At 51.4% G+C, this 22,429-nt stretch overlaps 1 protein-coding gene across 1 annotated transcript in view; it reads left to right on the plus strand.

Moving 5' to 3' along the window:
- The window catches only part of WNT3A (Wnt family member 3A), a 56,287-nt gene that overhangs the window by 14,229 nt on the left and 19,629 nt on the right, over positions 1-22,429 (plus strand). Inside the window, exon 2 of the mRNA XM_032242094.1 lies at positions 2,177-2,418. Coding sequence (XP_032097985.1) covers positions 2,177-2,418 — 242 coding nt within the window. The remainder of the gene's footprint in view (positions 1-2,176; positions 2,419-22,429) is intronic.

The following is a 22,429-nucleotide window of genomic DNA, read 5'->3' on the forward strand; positions in this document are numbered from 1 at the left end:
AGCATGCAGTGAATGAATGAGGGAGGGAGCGAGCGTGTAGTGAATGAGTGAGCAAGCGTGCAGTGAATGAATGAGGGAGTGAGCGAGCGTGTAGTGAATGAATGAGGGAGGGAGCGGGGAGCTCACTCTGCAAGCACCTTGGGTGGGGGCTGGGGATGCCCATGGGGTCTGGTGCGAGGTTATGCACTCAGATGAGGGCCAGGCAGGAGGGAGCGTGGCCAGGAAGAGGGAGGCCAGGCCTCCAGGGTGTGGACGTGCTGGGGACGCTGAACGCTGGGAGTCCGGTCCAGAGGCCAGACTGGTTGGATCCAGTGGACACATTGACAGGTGGTCGTAACTGAGGAACCCTCTGACCCTCCACCCACCTCCACCGGTACCCAAAAGGACCTGGCGATTCCTTCCAATTGAGGTGTATTTTGTACAGCAAAATGGAAGCCCCTCCGTCCTTAGTTCATTCTGACGTGAAGCACTCAGGTAACCAGCATCCCGGGCACACGCAGAGCGCTTCAGCCAGGCTGGCCGGGCACAGCTTCCCTGACGACAGGCACATTCCCTGTCTAACTGTCCCATTCAGGGGAGCCACAGGGCCACAGGTGAAGCATGGCTGGTGCCACTGAAAGACTGAACTTTACGTTTCTTGTATTTTAATTAATTTTAAACTTAATTACATCAATTTAAAAGGCACAGGTGTGGGATGGCTTTCGCCAAAGCAGAGCACAGACTGGGAGCTGCTGCGACCTGGAGCCGGGGAGTGAGGTGGCCACGGTGCTGACCTCGCGCTCCGATGGGTGTTGCCTGCTCTTGGGCTCAGACTGGGTAGTGCGGAGGGCCCCAGGAGCGTCTCACGGTTGAGCGCCCCTCCTCCCTGTGTGCGCACCAGAGCCCAGGCCTTTGGTTTCCGAGCAGCATGGCACCCTAGAGGTGGCCTTCATGTGTTTAATCGCACTCCTATTGATGGATGCTTGGGTGGCTTCCAAGTTCCTGCTCTCAGGCTCAAAGGCCTGGGAAGATTCCTGAACACGTCTCATTGTGGACACGTGTTTACATCTGGGGGTACAGAGCCAAGTGCAGGGCTGTGGGCTGGCCGGATGGTCCTGAGTTTCACAGCAATTTCTGCACTGGGTCACCCCTACGCCCCAGAAGCCAAGTATCCTCCTCCAATCCCAGAGCCAAGGGCACCCTCCTCTGGGCAGCCCCCACCTGACCCCGTCCCCAGCCCGAGTTCTTAGGCTTTAGCCTTGAGTCTGCCAGTGGCTCCAGGTCAGCCTGGTGTGAACGCGGGGCGCGCAGCTGTGCGGGGCAGGAACCTCGGGCTGTGTTGCTTCCTGTTGCAGATCTGGACAGCTTGGATTCTGAGCTGAGTGTTGGGGACAGGGCAGGGCAGGGTCCTGGCCTCCTCATAAAATCAGACTTCCAGATAAGACATGTAGAAAAACACATGGATGATATCAAAACATCTAGAAAAAAATGAAATAGCCAGCATTGAGTGTTTGTTCAGCACACAGCATTGTGTCATAACATATAGGCTTAAGGGCTGGGCAAGGGGGCTCATGCCTGTAATCCCAGCACTTTGGGAAGTTCGGGCAGGAGAGTCGCTTGAGGCCAGAAGTTTGGGGCTAGCCTGGGCAGCATAGCAGGGCCTTGCCTCTGCAAAATGTGAAAATGAAAGTGAGCTGGCCATGCTGGTGTGTCCCTGCAGTCCCAGCAAATCTGGAGGCTGCAGGGAGCGTGATCGCACCATTGCACTCCAGCCTGGGCAACAGACTGAGATCCTGTCTCAAAAGAAATTTAGAAGGCATGGTTTATAAACATTATTTTAGAGGCCATACAGGATCTTTAACAGGGATTCTTCTTTTGAGTCAGAATTTTGCTCTTGTTGCCCAGGCTGGAGTGCAGTGGTGCGATCTCCACTCATTGCAACCTCCGCCTCCCGGGTTCTAGCAATTCTCCTGTCTCAGCCTCCCGCGTAGCTGGGATTACAGGCTACCACACCCAGCCTCTAATCAGGATTTTAAGTAAAAATTCTCTTACTTGCAAAATAAAACAATCAGATTTCCTTTATGATGAAAGCTGCGTCTGGCCCCCCAAACGCGCTGGAGCCCTCGAGCGGGCCTGGGGCCTGCTCGCCTGTGCTGCCGTCCGGCGCCACACTCACCGCCGGCTCTTGCCCTCGTAGGTCGCTGGCAGTCGGGCCGCAGTACTCCTCCCTGGGCTCGCAGCCCATCCTGTGTGCCAGCATCCCGGGCCTGGTCCCCAAGCAGCTGCGCTTCTGCAGGAACTACGTGGAGATCATGCCCAGCGTGGCCGAGGGCATCAAGATCGGCATCCAGGAGTGCCAGCACCAGTTCCGAGGCCGCCGGTGGAACTGCACCACCGTCCACGACAGCCTGGCCATCTTTGGGCCCGTGCTGGACAAAGGTACGGGGTGGTCTCGGGGAGGGCAGGAGAGTCCGGAACGGGACGGAGCCTCCTGCCCGGTGCGCCCTGGCATTCTCGCCTGTGCGCACAAAGGGAACGGCGCCTCACACGGGCGCTGTGGTCTTTCCTGCTTACCTTGGGGAGGATGGTCTGAGGCCGGAGCAGGACTGAGCCTGCGGGGTCATTCAGGTACCCCTCCTCCTTCTGCTCCCTGGAGAGGAAAGCGGGCATTCTTAGGGTGACTAAGCCCCACCACCCCCAGCGGCGGGGCTGCTCCCAGGAGCCAGGGCACAGGCCAGGCTTGCAGAGGAAATACACAAACTTAAAGACCCACAAGAAGGGAGAAGTTTGGGGACACCCTGGGGAAGAAAGAGCAACAGAAAGACAGAGGGACAGACAGAGACACAGAGAGACACAGAGAGAGAGGAACAGAGAGATGGAGAAAGATACAGACAGGGCCATGCAGAGAAAGACAGAGAGAGAAAGACACACACACAGAGACAGACAAACACAGAGAGAGAGACAGAGAGGGACAGAGAGACTGAAGGAGAAAGACACAGAGGAATAGAGAGACAGAGACACAAGGAGGCAGAGAGAGACAGAGACACAGAAATAGAAAGACAGACAGTGACAGAGAGAGACACAGAGAGAAACTGAGAGACAGAGAGACAGAGAGAGAGACAGAGAGACACAGAAATAGAAAGAGAGACACAGAGACACTCAGAGAGAAACTGAGGGACAGAGAGACTGAAGGATAAAGACACAGAGGAATAGAGAGAGACACAGAAATAGAAAGACAGACAGTGACAGAGAGAGACAGAGAGACACAGAAATAGAAAGAGAGACAGAGTGACAGAGAGAGACAGAGAGAAACTGAGAGACAGAGAGACAGAGAGAGAGACAGAGAGACACAGAAATAGAGAGACTGAAGGATAAAGACACAGAGGAATAGAGAGACAGAGACACAAAGAGGCAGAGAGAGACAGAGACACAGAAATAGAAAGACAGTGACAGAGAGAGACACAGAAATAGAGAGACAAAGAGAGACAGAGAGACACAGAAATAGAGAGACAGAGTGACAGAGAGAGACACAGAAACTGAGAGACAGAGAGACAGAGAGAGAGACAGAGAGACACAGAAATAGAAAGAGAGACACAGAGACACTCAGAGAAACTGAGGGACAGAGACACAGAGAGACACAGAAATAGAAAGAGAGACAGAGTGACAGAGAGAGACACAGAGAGAAACTGAGAGACAGAGAGACAGAGAGAGAGACAGAGAGACACAGAAATAGAGAGACACAGAGACATGCAGAGAGAAACTGAGGGACAGAGACACAGAGAGACACAGAAATAGAAAGAGAGACAGACAGACATGCAGAGAGAAACTGAGAGACAGACACAGAGAGACAGAGAGACACAGAGAGAGACAGAACAGACACAGGATTACAAAATTGGCATGTTTTTTAAAAAGTTGAAGTGAAATTCACATAACAGAAAGTCCACAACTTTAAAGTATTCAACTCAGTAGCTTTTGGTATACTCACAGAGCTGGCAGCCATCACCTCAGCCCAGTTCCAAAATACCCTCATCACTCAAAAAGGAAACCTGTGCCCCTTTCAGCAGCCGTTCCCGTTCCTCTCCCCTCCATAGCCCCTGGCACCCACCCGCCTGCCTTCTCTCCTGGGACTTAGCCACTCTGCGGGTTTAAGAAACGGCGTCGCTAAATACCTGTCCTTTTCGTCTGGCTTTTTTCACTGAGCTGTGGACAGTTGATTCGCCTGCACTGCAGACAGCTTCAGCACTTATGCCTGTTCCTGGCTGAATAATATTCCATTCATGGATGGTCCACTCTAGTTTATTCATTCTTCAGCAGATGCACATGAGTGTGGTCCCCACCTTCTGGCTGCTGTGAGTAATGCTGCTGTGGCCTTCTTGGACATATGTATGTCTGAACGCCTGTTTTCACACCTTTTGGTGTCTGTATCTAGGAGTGGAATTGCTGGGCCACAAGGTAATTCTGTTTCACTTTGAACCTGGGAGGTGAATGCTGCAATGGGCTGGAACCATCACACTCTTTTCCACAGCGGCTGTGCCATTTTGTGTTCCTGCCAGCTTTGTCTGAAGGTTCGGGCTTCTCCACATCCTCACTGACACACTGTTTTCTGGGGTTGTATTTTTCACTTCTAGCCAACCTCGAGCATGACGTTGAACCTCCTGATTTCAGTTTGTGCTTCCCGGATGACTGATGACACCAAGCACTGTTTCATGGGCTTTGGGGCCATTTTTAGACCTTCTTTGAAATGTTTAGTCAAGACCTTTGCTCATTTTTAAATTGAATTCTTTGTGTTTTTGTTGCTGAATTGTGAGTGTTCTTTATATATTCTGGATACTGGGCGCACATCAGAGGTATAATTGGTGAATAGTTCTCTCTCATCTTGTAGGTTTTTTCATTTTCCTGAGATGTCCTTTGATACACAAAATTTTTAAATTTGTGTATTAATAAGTGAAATCCAACTTATTTAGATGTCATACTGAAGCAAGAAATCGCTAACCTAAGGTCACAAAGATTCACATCTATGTTTTCTTCTAAGAACGTAATAGTTCATCTGTACTTTGAAGTGTCTGACCTAATATTTGTGTAAGGTATGAGGTAGGAATCTAACCACATTCTTTTGCATATGGAAATTCAGTTATTCCAGTACCTTCTATTGAAAAAACTGTTCTTTTTCCCATCAAATGGTCTTAGCACCCTTGTTGAAAATCAATTGGCCATAGATATGTAGGTTTATTTTTGGACTCTCAATTCCAGTCCATTGGTCTGTATGTCCCGTCATCAATAATACACTATTCTGATTGTTGTAGCTTTGTGGTATGTTTTGAAATTGGGAAGAGTAAGTTTTCCAACTTTGTTTAAGATTCCAGATTGTTTGTGGGGGGCAGGAAAAAGAGACTGTTTTGGCTATTTGGGGTCCCTTTCAACTCTATATAAATTTTAGAAGTGGTTTTTCCATTTGTGCAAAAAAAAAAAGGCCGTTGGGATTTTCATGGGGATTGCATTAATTCTGTAGGCTGCCTTGGGGAGTATCGCCTCCTTAACAATATTAAGTCCTTTAATCCAGGAGCTCAGGATCTTTCTATTTTTTCATTTATTTAGGTCTTTTTCCTTAATTTTCTTCTTTTTGAGACAGGGCCTCACTCATTGCTCAGGCTGGTGTGCAGTGGCCTGATCCGCACTCATTGCAGCCTCAGGTTCGAGCAATCCTCCCACTTCAGCCTCCCAAGTAGCTGGGACTACAGGCGTGCGCCACCATGCGCCACTGAATGTTGTATGTTTTGTGAAGATGGGGTTTTGCCATGTTGCCCAGACTGTTCTCTAACCTCTGGGCTCAAGCGATCCACCTGCCCTGGCCTCCCAAAGTGTTCAGACAACAGGACATGAGCCACTGTGCCCAGCTTCTGTGATTTCTTTCAGCCATGTTTTGTAGTTTTCAGGGTATGAGTTGTGTACCTCAATGGTTAATGTATTCCTAAGTACTTGTTTTCTTTTTTATGCTATTATTAATGGAATCATTTTCTTTTCTTTCTTTTCCTTTTTTTTTTTCGTTTGAGACAGTATCTGGCTCTGTCGCCCAGGCTGGAGTGCAGTGGTACCATCCAGGCTCACTGCACTGCCACCTCGCAGGATCAAGCGGTTCTCCTGCCTCCGCCTCTGAGTAGTGCCACCACGCTTGGCTACATTTTTGTGCTTTTTGTTTTGTTTTGTGGCGATGAGGTCTCTCTATGTTGCCCAGGCTGGTCTTGAACTCCTGGGCTCAAGTGATGCTCCCACTTTCCAAAGTACTGGGATTACAGACATGAACCACTGTGACAAGCTTGGAGTTGTTTTCTTAATATTTTTTTTCAGATTTTTCTCTGCTAATATATAGAAATACAACTTTCTAATCAAAAACTACATTTTTTTAGTTTTGATCCTCAATTGTAACCCTGGTTAATTTGTTTGTTAGCTTTGAGAAGGTTTTGTTGAATTGTAGGATTTTCTATACATAGGTTGATGTCATCTGTGGCTGGAAAGCACTGCATTTCTTCCTTTCTGATTTGGTTGCCTTTTATTTTTTTTTCTTCCCTCATTGCTCTGGCTAGGACTTCCAGTCCTATGTTGAACAGAAATGGTCAGAGTGGACTCCCTTGCTCCTCTTCTTAGGGTGAAAACTTTCAGCTGCCTGCATATATGGTATTGGCTGCAGGTTTTTCATTCATTCTTTTTATTTATTTATTTTTAATTTTTATTTCAATAACTTTTGGGGCACAGGTTTTTTTGTTACTTGGATGAATGGTTAGTGGTCTGCTGAGATTTTAGTGTACCCCTCACCTAGACAGTGTACACTGTACCCAATATGTGGGGTTTTATCCCTGGCTTCCCTCCCAGCACCCACCTTCTGAGCTCCCAAAGTCCGTGGTATCACTGTGCATGCCTTTGTGTGCTCGTAGCTCAGCTCCCACTTGTAAGTGAGAACATAGGATATTTGGTTTTTTCACTCCCGAGTTATTTCACTTAGAATAATGGCCTCCAGCTCCACCCAAATTGCTGCAAAAGACATTATTTCATTCCCTTTAATGGCTGAGTCGTATTCCACGGTGTATCTATACCACATTTTCTTTATTTTATTTTAGATTTTTGAGACAGGGTCTCACTCTGTTATTCAGGCTGGAGTACAGTGGCACAATCTCAGCTCACAGCAATCTGCACCTCCCGGGTTCAAGTGATTCTCCTGCCTCACCCTCCCAAACAGCTGGGACTACAGACATCCTCCACCAAGTCGCACTAATTTTGTTTTTATGGTAGGGACGTGGTTTCACCATATTGGCCAGACCGGTCTTGAACTCCTGACCTCAGGTGATCTGTCCACCTCGGCCTCCCAAAGTGCTGGGATTACGGGTGTGAGCCACTGCGTTTGGCCTTATATGCCACGTTTTCTTTGTCCACTCATGAGTTGATGGGCACTTAGGCTGGTTCCGTGTCTTTGCAGTTGGGAATTGTGCTGCTGTGAACATGCGTGTGCAAGTGTCTTTTTCATATAATGACTTCTTTTCCTTTGGGTAGATGCCCAGTAATGGGATTGCTAGATTGAATGGTAGAACAGCTTTCAGCTCTTTAAGGAGTCTCCATACTGTTTTGCAAAGTGGCTGAACTGATTGACATTCCTACCAGCGGTGTACAAGCATCCACCACATCCACGCCAACACCTATTATTTTCTGATTTTTTAATAATGGCCATCCTTGCAAAAGTAAGGTAATAGCCACTGTGGTTTTGATTTGCATTTCCCTGATGATTAGGGATGTTGAGCATTTTTTCTTATGTCTGTTGGTCATCTGTATATCTTCTTTAGAGAACGTACACCATGGAATACTACTCAGCCATTAAAGGGAATGAAATAATGTCTTTTGCAGCAATTTGGATGGAGCTGGAGGCCATTATTCTAAGTGAAACCTTCTCATGTCCCTTACTCACTTTTTAATGGGATTATTTGTTTTTTCTTGCTGGTTTGTTTGAGTTCCTTGTAGATTCCGTGTATTAGTCCTTTGTCAAATGCATAGTTTACGAATATTTTCTCCCACTCTGTGGGTTGTCTGTTTACTCTGATGATTATTTCTTTTCCTGTGCAGAAGCTTTTTCATTCAATTAGATCCCATTTACTTACTTTTGTTTTTGTTGCATTTGTTTTGGGGCTCCTAGTCACAAATTCTTTGCCTAAGTTGATGCCTAGAAGAGTTTTTCCAATGTTGTCTTCTGGGATTTTTTTAGTTTCAGAATTTTTATAGAATTATTCTTCCAGAATTTTTATAGTTCCCTGATCCCACTCCTGGGTATCTACCCAAAGGAAAAGCAGTCATTATATGAAAAAGACACTTGCACACGCATGTTCACAGCAGCACAATTCTCAACTGCAAAGACGCAGAAACAGCCTAAATACCCATCAACTCATGAGTGGACAAAGAAAACATGGTATAGGGGCCGGGCGCGGTGGCTCAAGCCTGTAATCCCAGCACTTTGGGAGGCCGAGGCGGGTGGATCACGAGGTCAAGAGATCGAGACCATCCTGGCCAACACGGTGAAACCCCGTCTCTACTAAAACTACAAAAAATCAGCTGGGCATGGTGGCGCGTGCCTGTAATCCCAGCTACTCAGGAGGCTGAGGCGGGAGAATTGCCTGAACCCAGGAGGCGGAGGTTGCGGTGAGCCGAGATCGCGCCATTGCACTCCAGCCTGGGTAACATGAGTGAAACTCCGTCTCAAAAAAAAAAAAAAAAAAAAAAAAGAAAACATGGTATATAAGGCCAGGCGTAGTGACTCACACCCGTAATCCCAGCACTTTGGGAGGCCGAGGTGGACAGATCACCTGAGTCGGGAGTTCGAGCCCAGCCTGGCCAACAGACTTCAAGACTTAGACTTAAGTCTTTGATCCGTCTGGAGTTGGTTTTGTGTAAGGTGAGAGATAGGCATTGAGTTTCATGCTCCTACATGTGGTTTGCCAGTTTCCCCAGCACCATTTATTAGGTAGGATGTCCTTTTTCCAATTTATGTTTTTGTTTACTTTGTCAAAGATCAATTGGCTGTATGAATTTGGCTTTATTTCTGGGTTCTCTACTCTGTCCCATTGGTCTATGTGTGTACTTTTATACCAGTATTGTGCTGTTTCAGTCACTATAGCCTGGTAGTGTAATTTCAAGTTGGGTAATGTGATACCTCCACATTTGTTTTTGCTTAGAATTGCTTTGGCTATTTGGACTCTTTTTTGGTTCCATATGATTTTTTTTTTTTTTTTTTTTTTTTTTTTTAGACAGATTCTCACTCTGTTGCTTAGGCTGGAGTGTGGTGGAGTGATCTCGGCTTACTGCAACCTCTGCCTCCTGGGTTTAAGCCACCTCCCAGATTCTCCTGCCTCAGCCTCCTGAGTAGCTGGGATTACAGGCCTGTGCCACAATACCCAGCTAATTTATTTTTATTGTATTTTTAGTAGAGACAGGGTTTCGCCATGGTGGCCAGGCTGGTCTTGAACTCCTGACCTCAAGTGATCCACCCACCTTGGCCTCCCAAATTGCTGGGATTACAGCAATTGAGCCACCATGCCCGGCTGATTCTATATAAATTTTAGGATTGTTTTTCCTAATTCTGTGAAAAATGATGTTGGCATTTTCACGGGAATCGCATCGAAGCTGCAGATTGCCTTGGGCAGCATCGTCATTTTCACAATATTGATTCTTACTGTCCAGGAGCATGGGGTGTGCTTCTGTTTGTTTGTGTCGTCTATGATTTTTTCAGCAGTGTTGGCTGCAGGTTTTTCACAAATGCCCTTTATCCAGTTGCCCCAGGTGGCGGTGGCTTTTATTTAGCTTTCAAAGTTTTCAAAGCCCACCCTTCGATTAGCCACTGCTCCATCCTGAGAGAGTTCTGAGTTAGGCAAAATGAAATTTTTTGACCCAGACAGGTTAAAACAGACAAACAATTCCTTGGGGAAAAGGTCTGCTCTGCTCCCTCCAGAACTATCTCGAGGTGGGTTCCCCTCCACTATGGGAACTCCAACCCCATCTGTCTTCAGGACTTCACTGTCCCGGAGGCTTGTGGGCACCACCACATGAAAACACCGCCAGGCTCTCCCAGCAGGGCAAGTTCACTGCTTCCTCAATCTGATGTTCGCTGGGTTACAGTGGCCCTTCGAATGCCCTCTGGAGATCTAGCAATGTTGGTACTAACCATTTGTGTCTAAGTTTTGGGAGGGCCCCGGAGCTTCCTCCTGGGTTCCAGGCTGAGTTCTGGGAAAGGACACTGATCCCACCACCTGATGGAGTGTCAGGGTTGCTTTGGGAGGCCAGCATGTAGGGCGGAATTGCACAGCACCATCTCCCCCAGGGTGGCCCAGCGTAGTCCTGGGACCACGGGACCACAGCTGTGCTGAGCTTGTGGTCAGTAGGCCCAGGAGACCTGGGAAGCCATGGTGCTGAAGGAAGGGTGCTCGGACACAGGCGAGACGGTCACTCTGGGAAAGTCCTCCCATGGACCTTGCCCTCCTGGGGGTGCTGCTGGCAGGATGCCCAAGGCCGCAGTTCATCTCACTTCTCCACAAATCTGCTTCTCCGCTGGCTCCCTCATTTTACAGTGGACAACTCCAGTTCTCTGTTGCTGAGGTGAAAAACTCTGGGACCCTGGCTGCCACCTTACCGTCCTCTCTGTCCTCCCTGCAATGGCATGAATGTCTGCACCCCACGCCCCCTCAATACCTGCATTGAAATCCTCACCCACATGTGACAGAGTTAGGAGGTGCCTCTGGGAGGTGGCATCAGTGTCCTTTCCCAGAACTCAGGCCGTGAGGGTGAAGCCTTATGAGTGGGATCAGTGCCATTGAGGCTGAGGTGGGAGGATTGCTTGAGGCCAGGAGTTCAAGACCAGCCTGGGAAACACATCGAGACCCCATCTCTGCAGATATAAAATATGTTAGCCAAGCATGGTGGTGCATACCTGTAGTCCTAGCTACTCAGGAATGCTCACTTGAGCCCAAGAGGTGAAGGCTACAGTGAGCCATGATGGCATCACTGCCCTCCGGCCTGGGCAGCAGAATGAGACCCTGTCTCTAAAAATATAAAATAAAAACAGATAGGCTAGACACGGTGACTCACACTTGAAATCCCAGTACTTTGGGAGGCCGAGGTGGGCAGATCACTTAAGGTCAGGAGTTTGAGACCAGCCTGGTTAATATAGTGAAACCCCATCTCTACTAAAATACAAAAAAAATAGCCAAGGGTGGTGACGGGCGCCTGTAATCCCAGCTAGTTGGGAAGCTGAGGCATGAGGATCACTTTAACCTGAGAGGCAGCGGTTATAGTGAGCTGAGATCACACCACAGGCTCCCTCAGGGGTGGCCCCCATGCTCACTCCTACGCCCTCACCCCACCTCACAGCCTCCGCTCAGCCCCATGAGCTGATGCTGTGGAAGGAGAGCATGGTCTTACTCAGCCCCTGCAGCCAAATGCGAAGGAAGACGACAATCTTCTGGAGGGGAGGGCCTGGCTCTGGGGACCATGCCATGCATGGCGGACTAGGAGAGCCCCTGAGTGTGCAGCTGACACTGCCTGCAGGGTGTCGGGGCCTGGCTGAGGCCATCCAGGGGCAGAAGCCCTCCAGCGTCCGGCAGTCCTGGCCATGCCCCCACGCCCATCACAGGCCTGTGTTCTTCAGGCGTGGAGAAGGCGCTGTGGGGCAGAGTGGGGACAAGAGGGTCAGGCTTGGAGCCCAGGCACTGGTCACTAAGGGCCTGGGATGAGGACGTCTCTGATGAACACGTTAGGGTCTATGTAGGAAAAGAAACTGGAGCAAAGGGAGGTTGGGTGGTGGCCTTCCTGTGACCTTGGGTGAGGGCAGCTCCCTTCCTGGAGCATCAGTGTCCATTTATAAAATGGAAGAAGACTTAAGCTTGTCAGACTTCTCAGAGCTGCTGGTTGGGGTAGTACCCAGCGCAGCTTGCCTGGGCACAGCTGCCAGAGTGCATAGGGGTCAGGTCCCAGGGCTGTGCAGCTCATCCAATGTGTTGGAGGGTGTGTGTGGCATGTGGTGCATTGTGTGTACATGAGTGTGCATGTGTCTGGGCATATGGTGTGATGTAGTGTCATGTGTGCACAACATGCACGTGTGTGCTGTGGGGTATGTGCATGTGGATGTGCATGCATGCATGTGGCTGTGGCGTGCACGTGTGTGTGTGGCTGTGGTGTGCACATGTACACGTGGCTGTGGTGTGCATGCGTGCATGTCACTGTGGTGTGTACGTGTGCATGTGGCTGTGGTGTGCACGTGTGCGTGTGGCTGTGGTGTTCACGTGTACGCGTGGCTGTGGTGTGCACACGTGTGTGTGGCTGTGGTGTGCACGTGTGTGTGGCGTGCACGTGTACATGTGTGTGTGTGGTGCGCACGTGTATACGTGGCTGTGGTGTGCACGCGTGCATGTTGCTGTGGTGTGCATGCGTGCATGTGGCTGTGGTATGCACATGTGCGTGTCACTGTGGTGTGCACGTGTGCGTGTGGCTGTGGTGTGCACATGTGTGTGTGGCTGTGGTGTGCACATGTACACATGGCTGTGGTGTGCATGCGTGCATGTCGCTGTGGTGTGCACGTGTGCGTGTGGCTGTGGTGTGCATGTGTGTGTGTAGCTGTGCATGTGCGTGTGTACCTGTGCGTGTGCGTGCCTATGTATGCACGTGATGCGGTTGCTGCCCACTAGGATTCTTGGGCTGTGCTGTAGCCAATGGTGGCATGGAAGGAGGCATGGGCAACGCATACGCTGCAGAAGGCCAAGAGGCACCAGACTGGCCCTGTGCCATGTGGCTGCTGGCTCCAGAGCCAGGGTGGGGTGCTTAGGGCGGAGAAGGAAGTGGGGATTTTTAGGAAGAAAGCGGGACCCTGTTGTGCTTGGAGACATTCCAGGTGATGGAGGAAGGCTGTGCTGTATGAAGTCGGAGGGGAACCCACCATTCCCGAGAGCCCTGCTACCCTCAGGAGTCTTTAGGGTATTCCATTGCCCTCCAGAATGTCAGAGTGTCCCTCGCTTGCGGAAGTGGGAAGGACACCTGTATTAGCTTGCTGACTCCCACCCTGGGCAGCTGAACCCAGCTGGGGGCCAGGAGGAAGCTAGCCTCATGAGTCACGCCGTTCAGGAATCCTTGGGTGTGCCCTCCAAGCTGAGCCTTGGGGAGCCTGTGCCATCACTGTCTGGATTGAACTACGCCCATGGAAAGGCACAGACCTGCATAGATGGGAATCCCAGCCAGTAGATAAGCGCTGGGGCCAGCCAGTTCAATGCAAAGTCCCAAAGTTGGTGAATATCACTGGGTAATAAACCTGATGGCACCTCCAGCTGCTTCAAGGAGAGGCCTTTGAACGAGCCCTGCTCTGGAGCCCCCAAATCTATGGCCTAGGAGCCTGGTCATATACCAGAACGTCCTTCTTTTTATGGCTGAGTAATATTCCATTATATGGCTAGACCATATTTTGTTTATCCATTAACTCATTGATAGGCATTTGGGTTGTTTTGATTTCTTGACTATTATAAATAACGCTTTTTGTGTGAATGCGTATTTCCAGTTCTCTCTGGCATATACCTAGGAGCAGAATTGGGTCATAGAGGAACTCTGTGCTTAACTTTTTGAGGAACTGTCAAACTATTGCAAAGTGTGTGCACCATTGTGCATTCCCGTCAGCAGGGTCTGAGGGTTCTGAGTTCTGACATCCCCACCACACTTGTTATTTTACGCTTGTTGGCTTTGTTCTAGCCGTCTTGGTGGGTGTGAACGGTGTCTCACTGAGTTTTCATTTGCATTTCCCTGACATCTAAGGACGCTGAGCATCTTTTCATGTGCTCATTGGCCACTTGCCTCTCCTCCTTGAGTAATGTCTATTCCATTCTTCTGCCTACATTTTAATTGGGTTATTTGTCTTTTTGTCGTTGAGTTGTAAGAGTGCTTTATATAGTCTGCATACAAGTCCCTTATCCAATACATGATTTTATTTTGTATCATGGGCAAATATTTTCACCCATTCTGTGGGTCATCTTTTCACTTACTTGATGGTGTCCTTTGATGCATGCAAGATTTTAATTTTGATGAATTCCAATTTATCAACTTTTTATTTGGTTTCTTGGCTTTTAATGCCATATCTAAGAGACCATTGCCTCTCCCAAGATCATAAAGACCTACTCTTAATTAGGTTTTTTTAAATAAGAATTTTACAGTTTTAGGCCAGGCGCGGTGTCTCACATTTATAATCCCAGCACTCTGGGAGGCCGAGGTGGGCGGATCACTTGAGGTCTGGAGTTCGAGACCAGCCTGACCAACATGGAGAAACCCTCTCTCTACAAAAAATACAAAATTATCTGGGCATGGTGGCGCGGGCCTGTAATCCCAGCTACTCAGAGGCTGAGACAGGAGAAATGCTTGAACCCAGGAGGCGGAGGTTGCGGTGAGCCGAGATCAGGCCATTGCACTCCAGCCTAGGCAACAAAAGTGAAACTCTGACACACACACACACACACACACACACACACACACACACACACAAAGAATTTTACAGTTTTAGCTCTTACATCTCGGTCTTTATTTTAATTTTCATAGACGATGTGAGGCAGGGATCTAGTCACCTTCTTTTACATGTGGAAATCCAGTTATTCCAGCACCATCTGTTGCAGGCTGTTCTTTCCCCTTTGAATAGTCTTGGCACCCTTACTGTAAATCATTTTGCCCTAGATGTATGAATTTATTTCTGGGCTCTTTTTTTTTTGAGACAGAGTCTTGCTCTGTTGCCAAGCTGGAGTGCAATGGTGCAATCTCGGCTCAGTGCAACCTCTACCACCTGGTTCAAGTGATTTTCCTGCCTTAGCCTCCCAACTAGCTGGGGCTACAGACACGCACCACCACACCTGGCTAATTTATTTGTATTTTAGTAGAAATGGGGTTTCACTATGTTGGCCAGGATGGTCTCAATCTCCTGACCTCATGATCCACCTGCCTTGGCCTCCCAAAGTGCTGAGATTATAGGCGTGAGCCACCGAGCCTGGCTGGGCTCTTTATTCTATTCCATTGTTCCATATGTCTGTTTTTATACCAATGCCACACTGTTTTGATTATTGTAGTTTTGTAGTGTTTAGAAATTAGAATATGTAAGTCCTCCAGCTTGTCTTTCTTTTCAAGGTTATTTTGGCTATTTGGAGGCCCTTACAGTTCCATATGAATTTTAAGATTAGCTCATCAATTTCTGCAAAAAAAAAGCTTAGATTTTTAGAAATTGTGTTGAATGTGTAGATCAATTTATAAAATATTGTTCTACTAATATTATGCCTTCTGGTCCATGAACATAGGATATCTTCCCATTTATTTAGGTCTTTAATTTCTTTCATAACATTTTGTAAGGCCGGGCGTGGTGGCTCATGCCTGTAATCCCAGCACTTAGGGAGGCCGAGGCGGGTGGATCACGAGGTCAAGAGATCGAGACCATCCTGGTCAACACGGTGAAACCCTGTCTCTACTAAAACTACAAAAAATTAGCTGGGCATGGTGGCGCGTGCCTGTAATCCCAGCTACTCAGGAGGCTGAGGCAGGAGAATTGCCTGAACCCAGGAGGCGGAGGTTGCGGTGAGCCAAGATCGTGCCATTGCACTCCAGCCTGGGTAACAAGAGCGAAACCCCGTCTCAAAAAAAAAAAAAAAAAAAAAAAAACATTTTGTAGTTTTCAGCATACAAATCTTGCACTTCTTTTGTTAAATGTATTCCTAATGTTTATTCTTTTTGATGCTGTTGTGAATGAAATTGCTTTATTAATCTCATTTTTGGATTGTTTGTCACTAGTGTATAGAAATGCAAATGAGGCCAGGTGTGGTGGCTCATGCCTGTAATCCCAACACTTTGGGAGGCGGAGACAGGGAGATCACTTGAGGTCAGGGGTTCAAGACTAGCCTGGACAACATGATAAAACCTTGTCTCTACTAAAAATACAAAGACTAGCCACGCATGGTGGCCCATACCTGTAGTCCCAGCTACTCAGGAGGCTGAGGAACGAGAATCACTTAAGCCCAAGAGGTGGAGATTGCAGTGAGCTGAGATCACACCACTGCACTCCAGCCTGGGCAACAAAGCAAGACTCTGTCTGAAACACACACACACACACACACACACACACACACACAAATGATTTTTCATATGGATCTTATGATCTGTAACCTTGCTGGAATTGTTTATCAGTTCTAATAGATTTTTTATTTGCAGATTCCTTAGGGCCTTCTACATATAAGATAGTTTTATTTCTTCCTTCCAATATGGATGCACGTTTTCGTCAAAACAAACAGCTTTCAGTCTTTCGCCACTGAATAGGATATTAGCCTCCGGTAGGCCCATCTTGCTTTTAAACTCTATAGATCCAGATGTGAGAAAAACTTTGTTCACATGAATAAATAGATAAAATGGGAGCACTTCGTTGTCACACACCTCTCAATTCTTTGACTTTTTCCAGAGTTATGCATGCCCAAACTCACGTGGTGGCCTAGCATCAAAATGTTGAAAAAGCCTTTCAGCATGTGACTCAGGTGCTCCTTAAAGTTTGTGGAAAATAGAATTGAAGGTGCCTGATTTTCACAAGTCCCAGTCGTTATCAATGGCTCCCACTCTTGGTTTCTGGGAGAAACTCCCTAGGGTTTGGCATGCTCCAGGAAGACCCAGGAGTCTCCTGAAACAGGAGCCAGGCCCTCTGGGGGTCTCCCATGGGTCTAATATGTGACAGGATCCCTCTAGCACATGTCACGGGTATACAGGTGGTGCAAATATACACAGTCTGTCACCTGGGAAAGCACAGAGATGCGCTCTGCCACACAGCACATGCTTAGAAAGGATAAATTACGCAAGTGACCTAAGGACAATGGTGCATGCCTTGGGGAATCCCAGGAGGGCTTCCCAGGGGAGGTGGCCCCTAAGCTGAATCTTGAAGGATTTTCTTTCTTTAAAACACACATATCCAGTGCTTTCTAGGCACTGTTTAAGTGTTCGACACACTGTGGCCAGTTGAATCCTGTTACCTGTCTGATGGGACTAGCACTGTGGTGGCCTTGCTTTACAAATGAGGAAACTGAAGCACTGTGATGAAACAGAGACTTCAGCCTTGTCAGCCTGGCTCCAATGTCCCCAGGCAGGGGGGATAGCCCATATGAAGGTTGGGGCTGATGTGGAGGTGAGCAGGCCCCCAGGCAGGCCCAGCAGTGACAAGGCCTAGCTAGAATATACAGTTTAGGAATCACTGGAGGAGCCCAGGGCCCACAGGGAGAGCAAGTGCAGCCTGGGAGGAAGTAGAGAGGGTAGGACTCCAGAAGTTGCCCCATCCCTGCGTCCCTCCAGACAGTGCAGGAATGGATCTGCAGGGGGGCTCTTGGATTAATGCTACAGACTCTCCAGGGGCAAGTGGGCCCCACAGATGCCCAGGTCCTGCTCCAAAGTGCCAGGCGTCGGGTGGGGGCGATGGGGCGGGAAGCCGCATTTTGGGTTGCTTTCCTGCTGCTGTGCTGGCCTCTCTGCAAAAGGCTGAGCTCCTGCTGCACTTCCAGCCTCCCTCCCGTCCCACCCAGGTCCCCTCCACCCTCTCCTTCTCCCCTTCTCTGATCCTACTACCCCCTTCTCTTCCCCTTTCTGATTCAGGAACAGAGTCTGGGACCCCCCTACCTCCTCATGGTTTAAATAGGTTTGAATAGGAAGGGGGAAGTCCTGGCTCCTCCCTGCTGCCTGCCGAGGAGACTCCAAAATGCCTGATGTCCTGGTGGCCTGGGAGGAAGGAGCCCGCCGGGGGCCTCAGAGAGAGACCTGCTCAGGAGGCCATTGTGGAGGCCCTGGCCTGCCCCCTGGCCACGCTCTCCGTAATCATCTGATTGGATTAGGGTCAGGGCAACCCTAATCATGTCAAAGGTCACCCAGGCTTTGTGGCAGGGGCCACAGGGTGCCTGGCCACCCCTGCCAAGACGGCCTTGTTGAACAGAGTTAAAAACCCCCGGCCAGCTGTGAGGAGAGGGGCCCAGCCTCCTGTGTGTCTGTACACGTGTGAGTGTGCACCCTCGTGTGTGCATCATGAGGGGTGCACATGTGTGTCTATAGTGTGTGCGGGCCTGTGAGTACGCACATGTGTGTGCATGTGTGCATGTGTGCATGAGTGTGAACATACAAGGGAAGGAGCTTCATATCCTCACACCTCCTGCCTTCAGCTCATCTGCCCTCCACCTGGCCTGGGACTGGGGGCCGGGGCCACCAGACTGCAGCTGGGTGAAACCATCGGGCCTTGGAACATGGGGCTCCGACACAGAAGCTGAGCCTGGTCTCAGAAGAGCCCTCTCTTCTGGGGTCCAAAAGGAACAGGACATTCAACCTGCCTGGGGCAGAAAGCATTTTAGGAATTTGGAGTGCGTGGAGACTGGGCACACCACATAGCTTCTCTGTCCCCTGTGGCAGGCCCCAGGCACCGGAGGGCTCGCTTCCCTGCAGAGCTGGAGACACCCCTCTCTTGACCCCTGGCAAGGTGAAGCTGGCCAAGAAGACACAGGGACAGAGGCAGGGCAGGGATGGCTGCTGGGTCTCAGGCGGCTCGTGGCTCTGGAGAGCCTGGCCTGCTCTGGGGTGTGTGATCCTTAGAGAAGGGGATGGAGGCCAGGAGAACTTGAGCCCAGGAGCCTAGGGACGCCACGTGTGCCCACACCCTCTGTGCCCTCCAGCGTGGGCTGGGCCCAGGAGTTCCTCCCAGTCCCTGGCACCTACTAGAGGGGTTGGGGGCTGGGTGGGGGGAGGTGTGCAATCTCTGGTGCTTGTGAAATAGGTGTGCTTCCCACAACTCCTGTGGACACCTCCCAGAGGCCTGGGGTTTGCTTCCTCCCCAGTGTGGGCGGGGCCTGCAACCGCGGCTGCCCGCTCAGACTTCACACACCACCCCTCCCTCAGCATTTCCAGTTCCCACCCCCTGCCCTGGGCTGCGAACCTCAGGCCAACCCCACTCAAAGTACACTCAGGTTCCTGGTTAGAGCCCAGGACCCCTCCAGCCCCAAAGGGTGGGGAGGGTAAATAAAGGGTTCGTGTCAGTAAGCCTTGCTGGGTGCCCCCACAAGTCCCCCCATCATCTCCCCAGCGCCGTCCCCGGGCAGGAGACAGCGCAGCCTCCTCTCCTTCCCGCAGAACCCCCAGGAGCCCCTCGGGGGTGGTCCGCCGCCTCCCTGTGTGTCCCCCGCCTGTAAGACCGGCACAGAGACGGGGCCTGCCTGCTAGCACAGGGGAAGCAGAGGGCAGCTCTTTAGGGAACCCACGTCCCCAAATCCAGGTTGCGACCCCTGACCCCCCCATCGGAAAGTGTTGCCGTTTCAGATGCGTTGGGGTGGGGGCTCCCCTGCTCGGCGGCCTCTCTGGTATATCATTAACTCTCCGCAGTGGGAGGGGGACCCCGGCCGACTTCCCGCCGCGTCCGGCTGGGAGCACAATATCCCGGCGACGGCGACAAGATTAAGCACAAGGGGAGAGTGCAGAAGCGCGGGCGGTTCACACGCCCTTCGCGCCGCGGCATTAAAGCGTCTGAATGGGGATTTCCCCTCGCGCCCGACGGCCTGGCGCGCGGCGCATACTTCCAGGTTGCTATGACTGGCCTGCGCCCGCCTAATCGCCGACCAGGGGGAAATTCATATAAAATATCGCCGGCCATTGTGGGCCTAACGCGGCGTGACAGTGGCGCACAAAGCCGGATTCAAGCGCCCCAGCGGGTCAGCGCGGCGCCCGGCCGCGAGGGCCGCCCGGCGGTGTCAGGGGCCGCGGCCGCGCCGGGCGCGGGCGGCATTCCGCTCTCAGGTGGCTCCGGGGCCTTTGTGCCGCCGCGACACCCCCTCCCGGCCGCCTGGCTCCTCCTGGGCCGCAGGAATGAGGGAAGGTGGGCAGCCCCGAGGGGATGGGGGCGCGGCCCGAGCTCCCCGCGCGCGGCCGCGGAGGGTCTTCTCCGGCCCCCGGTGGGGGAACAGGGCCCGTCCGTCGGCTGCTCTGGAAGCCTGCCCTGGCACCGGGAGGATTTTGCTTGTTCTTTGTCAGGGGCGATGGGCCCCAGATGACGTTTGATGTTTCAGTGGCCGGTCTGCGCGGGCGGCTGCAGCTGGGGTCCAAGGCACCCCTCACTCAGCCCCTCCCTGGCAGGTGTGGCGTGAGCTGGTGGGAGACCCGGGGAGCACCAGGAGGGAGGACCCAATGCATTTGCAGTGGTCACTGTGCCCCAGCTCTGTGGGTCCCAGGTATGTGGTGGGTGTGTGGTGGTCAAACGGGGCGCAGTGTGCACGCGGGGCCTGTGTTCCCTGTGACCCTCCGGACGCCTCAGGGCCAGTCCCTGGAGCACAGGAGACTGCTCCTCACTGGCGCGAGGAAGGCGCTTGAAGATCAGGCAGGCGGAGGCCTGTGGGGTAGGGTCTTTGCCCTGCAGATCTGAGGAGAAAAGCTGGCAGCAGTGGGTGCACCTGTGGGCAGAGGGCATTTTTGTCACAGTGGAGGTGAGAACTCCCCGGCAGGGATTCAGCACAGCTTCTCTGCTGGGCAGTGGGCAGTGTTGGGAGTCTGGACCCCCACTGGGAGTTGGAGCCCCCAGCGCCCGGCTGGGCTGGCCAGGCCACCATGAGGTCCTGCCTCAGCCTGTGCATCCCTGCCAGAACTGGGGGTGTCCAGCCAGACAGTCAGCATTGCCAGGGGAAGATACGAAGTCACAGGTTTCCAGGGGCTGGGGACAGCATTGGAGGGCCCCAGGAGGCATGGCCAGGTGAGCATGTGTCAACATCAAGAAGCAGGGCACAGGCGGCATCCTGAGCTCCTAGGAAAAGAGGTCAGCTGCCCCAGGATGGGGACAGAGAGGCAGAGCCATAGCCCCCCTCCCGGCTGAGCAGCCCAGCCACCAGCTACCAGCAGCCAGGCCCCCGAATCCCAGAGCCTGTGACCAAGGTACCCTCCTTCAGGAAGAGGCCAGGCCAGAGACCCAGTGACCACTGCCCACTGATGGGAGGATGGCCATCAGCATGTCAGAGACACCCCCCCTCCGCACCAACCCCCTTCGCCTCCTGGCAGTCTCCTGTCCAGGGTCCCATACAGTCGTTATAGAGTCAAGGCCAAGCCATGGACAGCATTGTCCACAGCCTCCCTTCTGGTCATAGCACAGAGGAGGGGTCAGCACAGAATGCAATCTGAGCTTGAGGAATCTCACCCAGTTGATACATCAGAATCACTGGGGAACCTTTAAGATAGACGTGTGCCCCCACCCCAGCTGAACCTGGGTCCCGAGGGCTGTGCTGCAGTGATTCATTGGCCCCTAGCCATGACCATTGTCGGAAGCCTCCAGTCCTAGTTCGCTGCTGGGCTTCCCAGAGGGACCAGCCTGGGTGAAGCCCCTTCAGACCAAGCATGCTGCCTTTCTGAGGAGCTGGATTTCATTGTCCAGTGGTCGAATTTAGCAACAGTCCCCACCCCCTGCCCCAGAACTTCTCTCCTTCAAGTTATGTTTGTCCCTCAGCCAAGCCACTCAGGAGCCCCCTCTGGACAAATAGATACATCCCAGGAGCCCAGCAGTCCCAGGCTGTCCCTCTCCTCTGGCCCCGTATCAGCCCCACAGCCGTTCCACAGATAGGCATGACCCCTTGGCCGTGGGGTGGGGGCCCCATCAGGCAGATGGGCTCCCTGTCACGTTGAGGCTCTGGCCATGGGGCACCAGCCGTGGGAACACCCACTGAAGCTGCAGGAGTCTGTGATGATGTGTTGAGGAACCTCTCTTGGGACCCCTCTGTCTGGGCTCTGCACTCACTGCTGTACAGCCTGGGGCCTGTGGCTGACCCTCTCTGAGCCACCTCCCTGTTGGGGCCACTTCTCTCATTAGTTAATACAAGAAAAGGCTTGGACCTGCTTTTCCCACTGTCACCCCAGAGCAGGGCAGCCTCCATGCTGTGCTCCCTCAGCACCTACCTTCTGAGCACACAGCTTTCCCTGCTGAAATGCTTCCTGGGTGACCTCCCCAAGGGAAGGTCAGCTCCAAGGTGACAAAGGCTGCAGCCTTCTTTGCCACTTAGAAGACAGTCGCTGCTGAATAAATAGTGGCAAACTGAGCAGCTTTAGTGAAATGTGAAAGACAAGGATTTGGGAATGATTTGGGCAATGTTCTTCCACATTTAAGAATTTGGGGCCGGGTGTGAATCCATCAATTCATTCCAGCACTTTGGGAGGCTGAGTCGGGTGGATCACCTGAGGTCGGGAGTTTGAGACCACCCTGACCAACATGGAGAAACCCTGTCTCTACTAAAAATACAAAATTAGCTGGGCGTGGTGGCACATGCCTGTAATTCCAGCTACTCGGGAGGCTGAAGCAAGAGAATGGCTTGGACCCAGGAGGCGGAGGTTGCAGTGAGCCGAGATCACACCATTGCACTCCAGCCTGGGCAACAAGAAT

Source organism: Sapajus apella, unplaced genomic scaffold, assembly GCF_009761245.1.
Source record: "Sapajus apella isolate SASKATOON/1434 unplaced genomic scaffold, GSC_monkey_1.0 scaffold49, whole genome shotgun sequence".
Taxonomy (NCBI): Eukaryota; Metazoa; Chordata; class Mammalia; order Primates; family Cebidae; genus Sapajus; species Sapajus apella.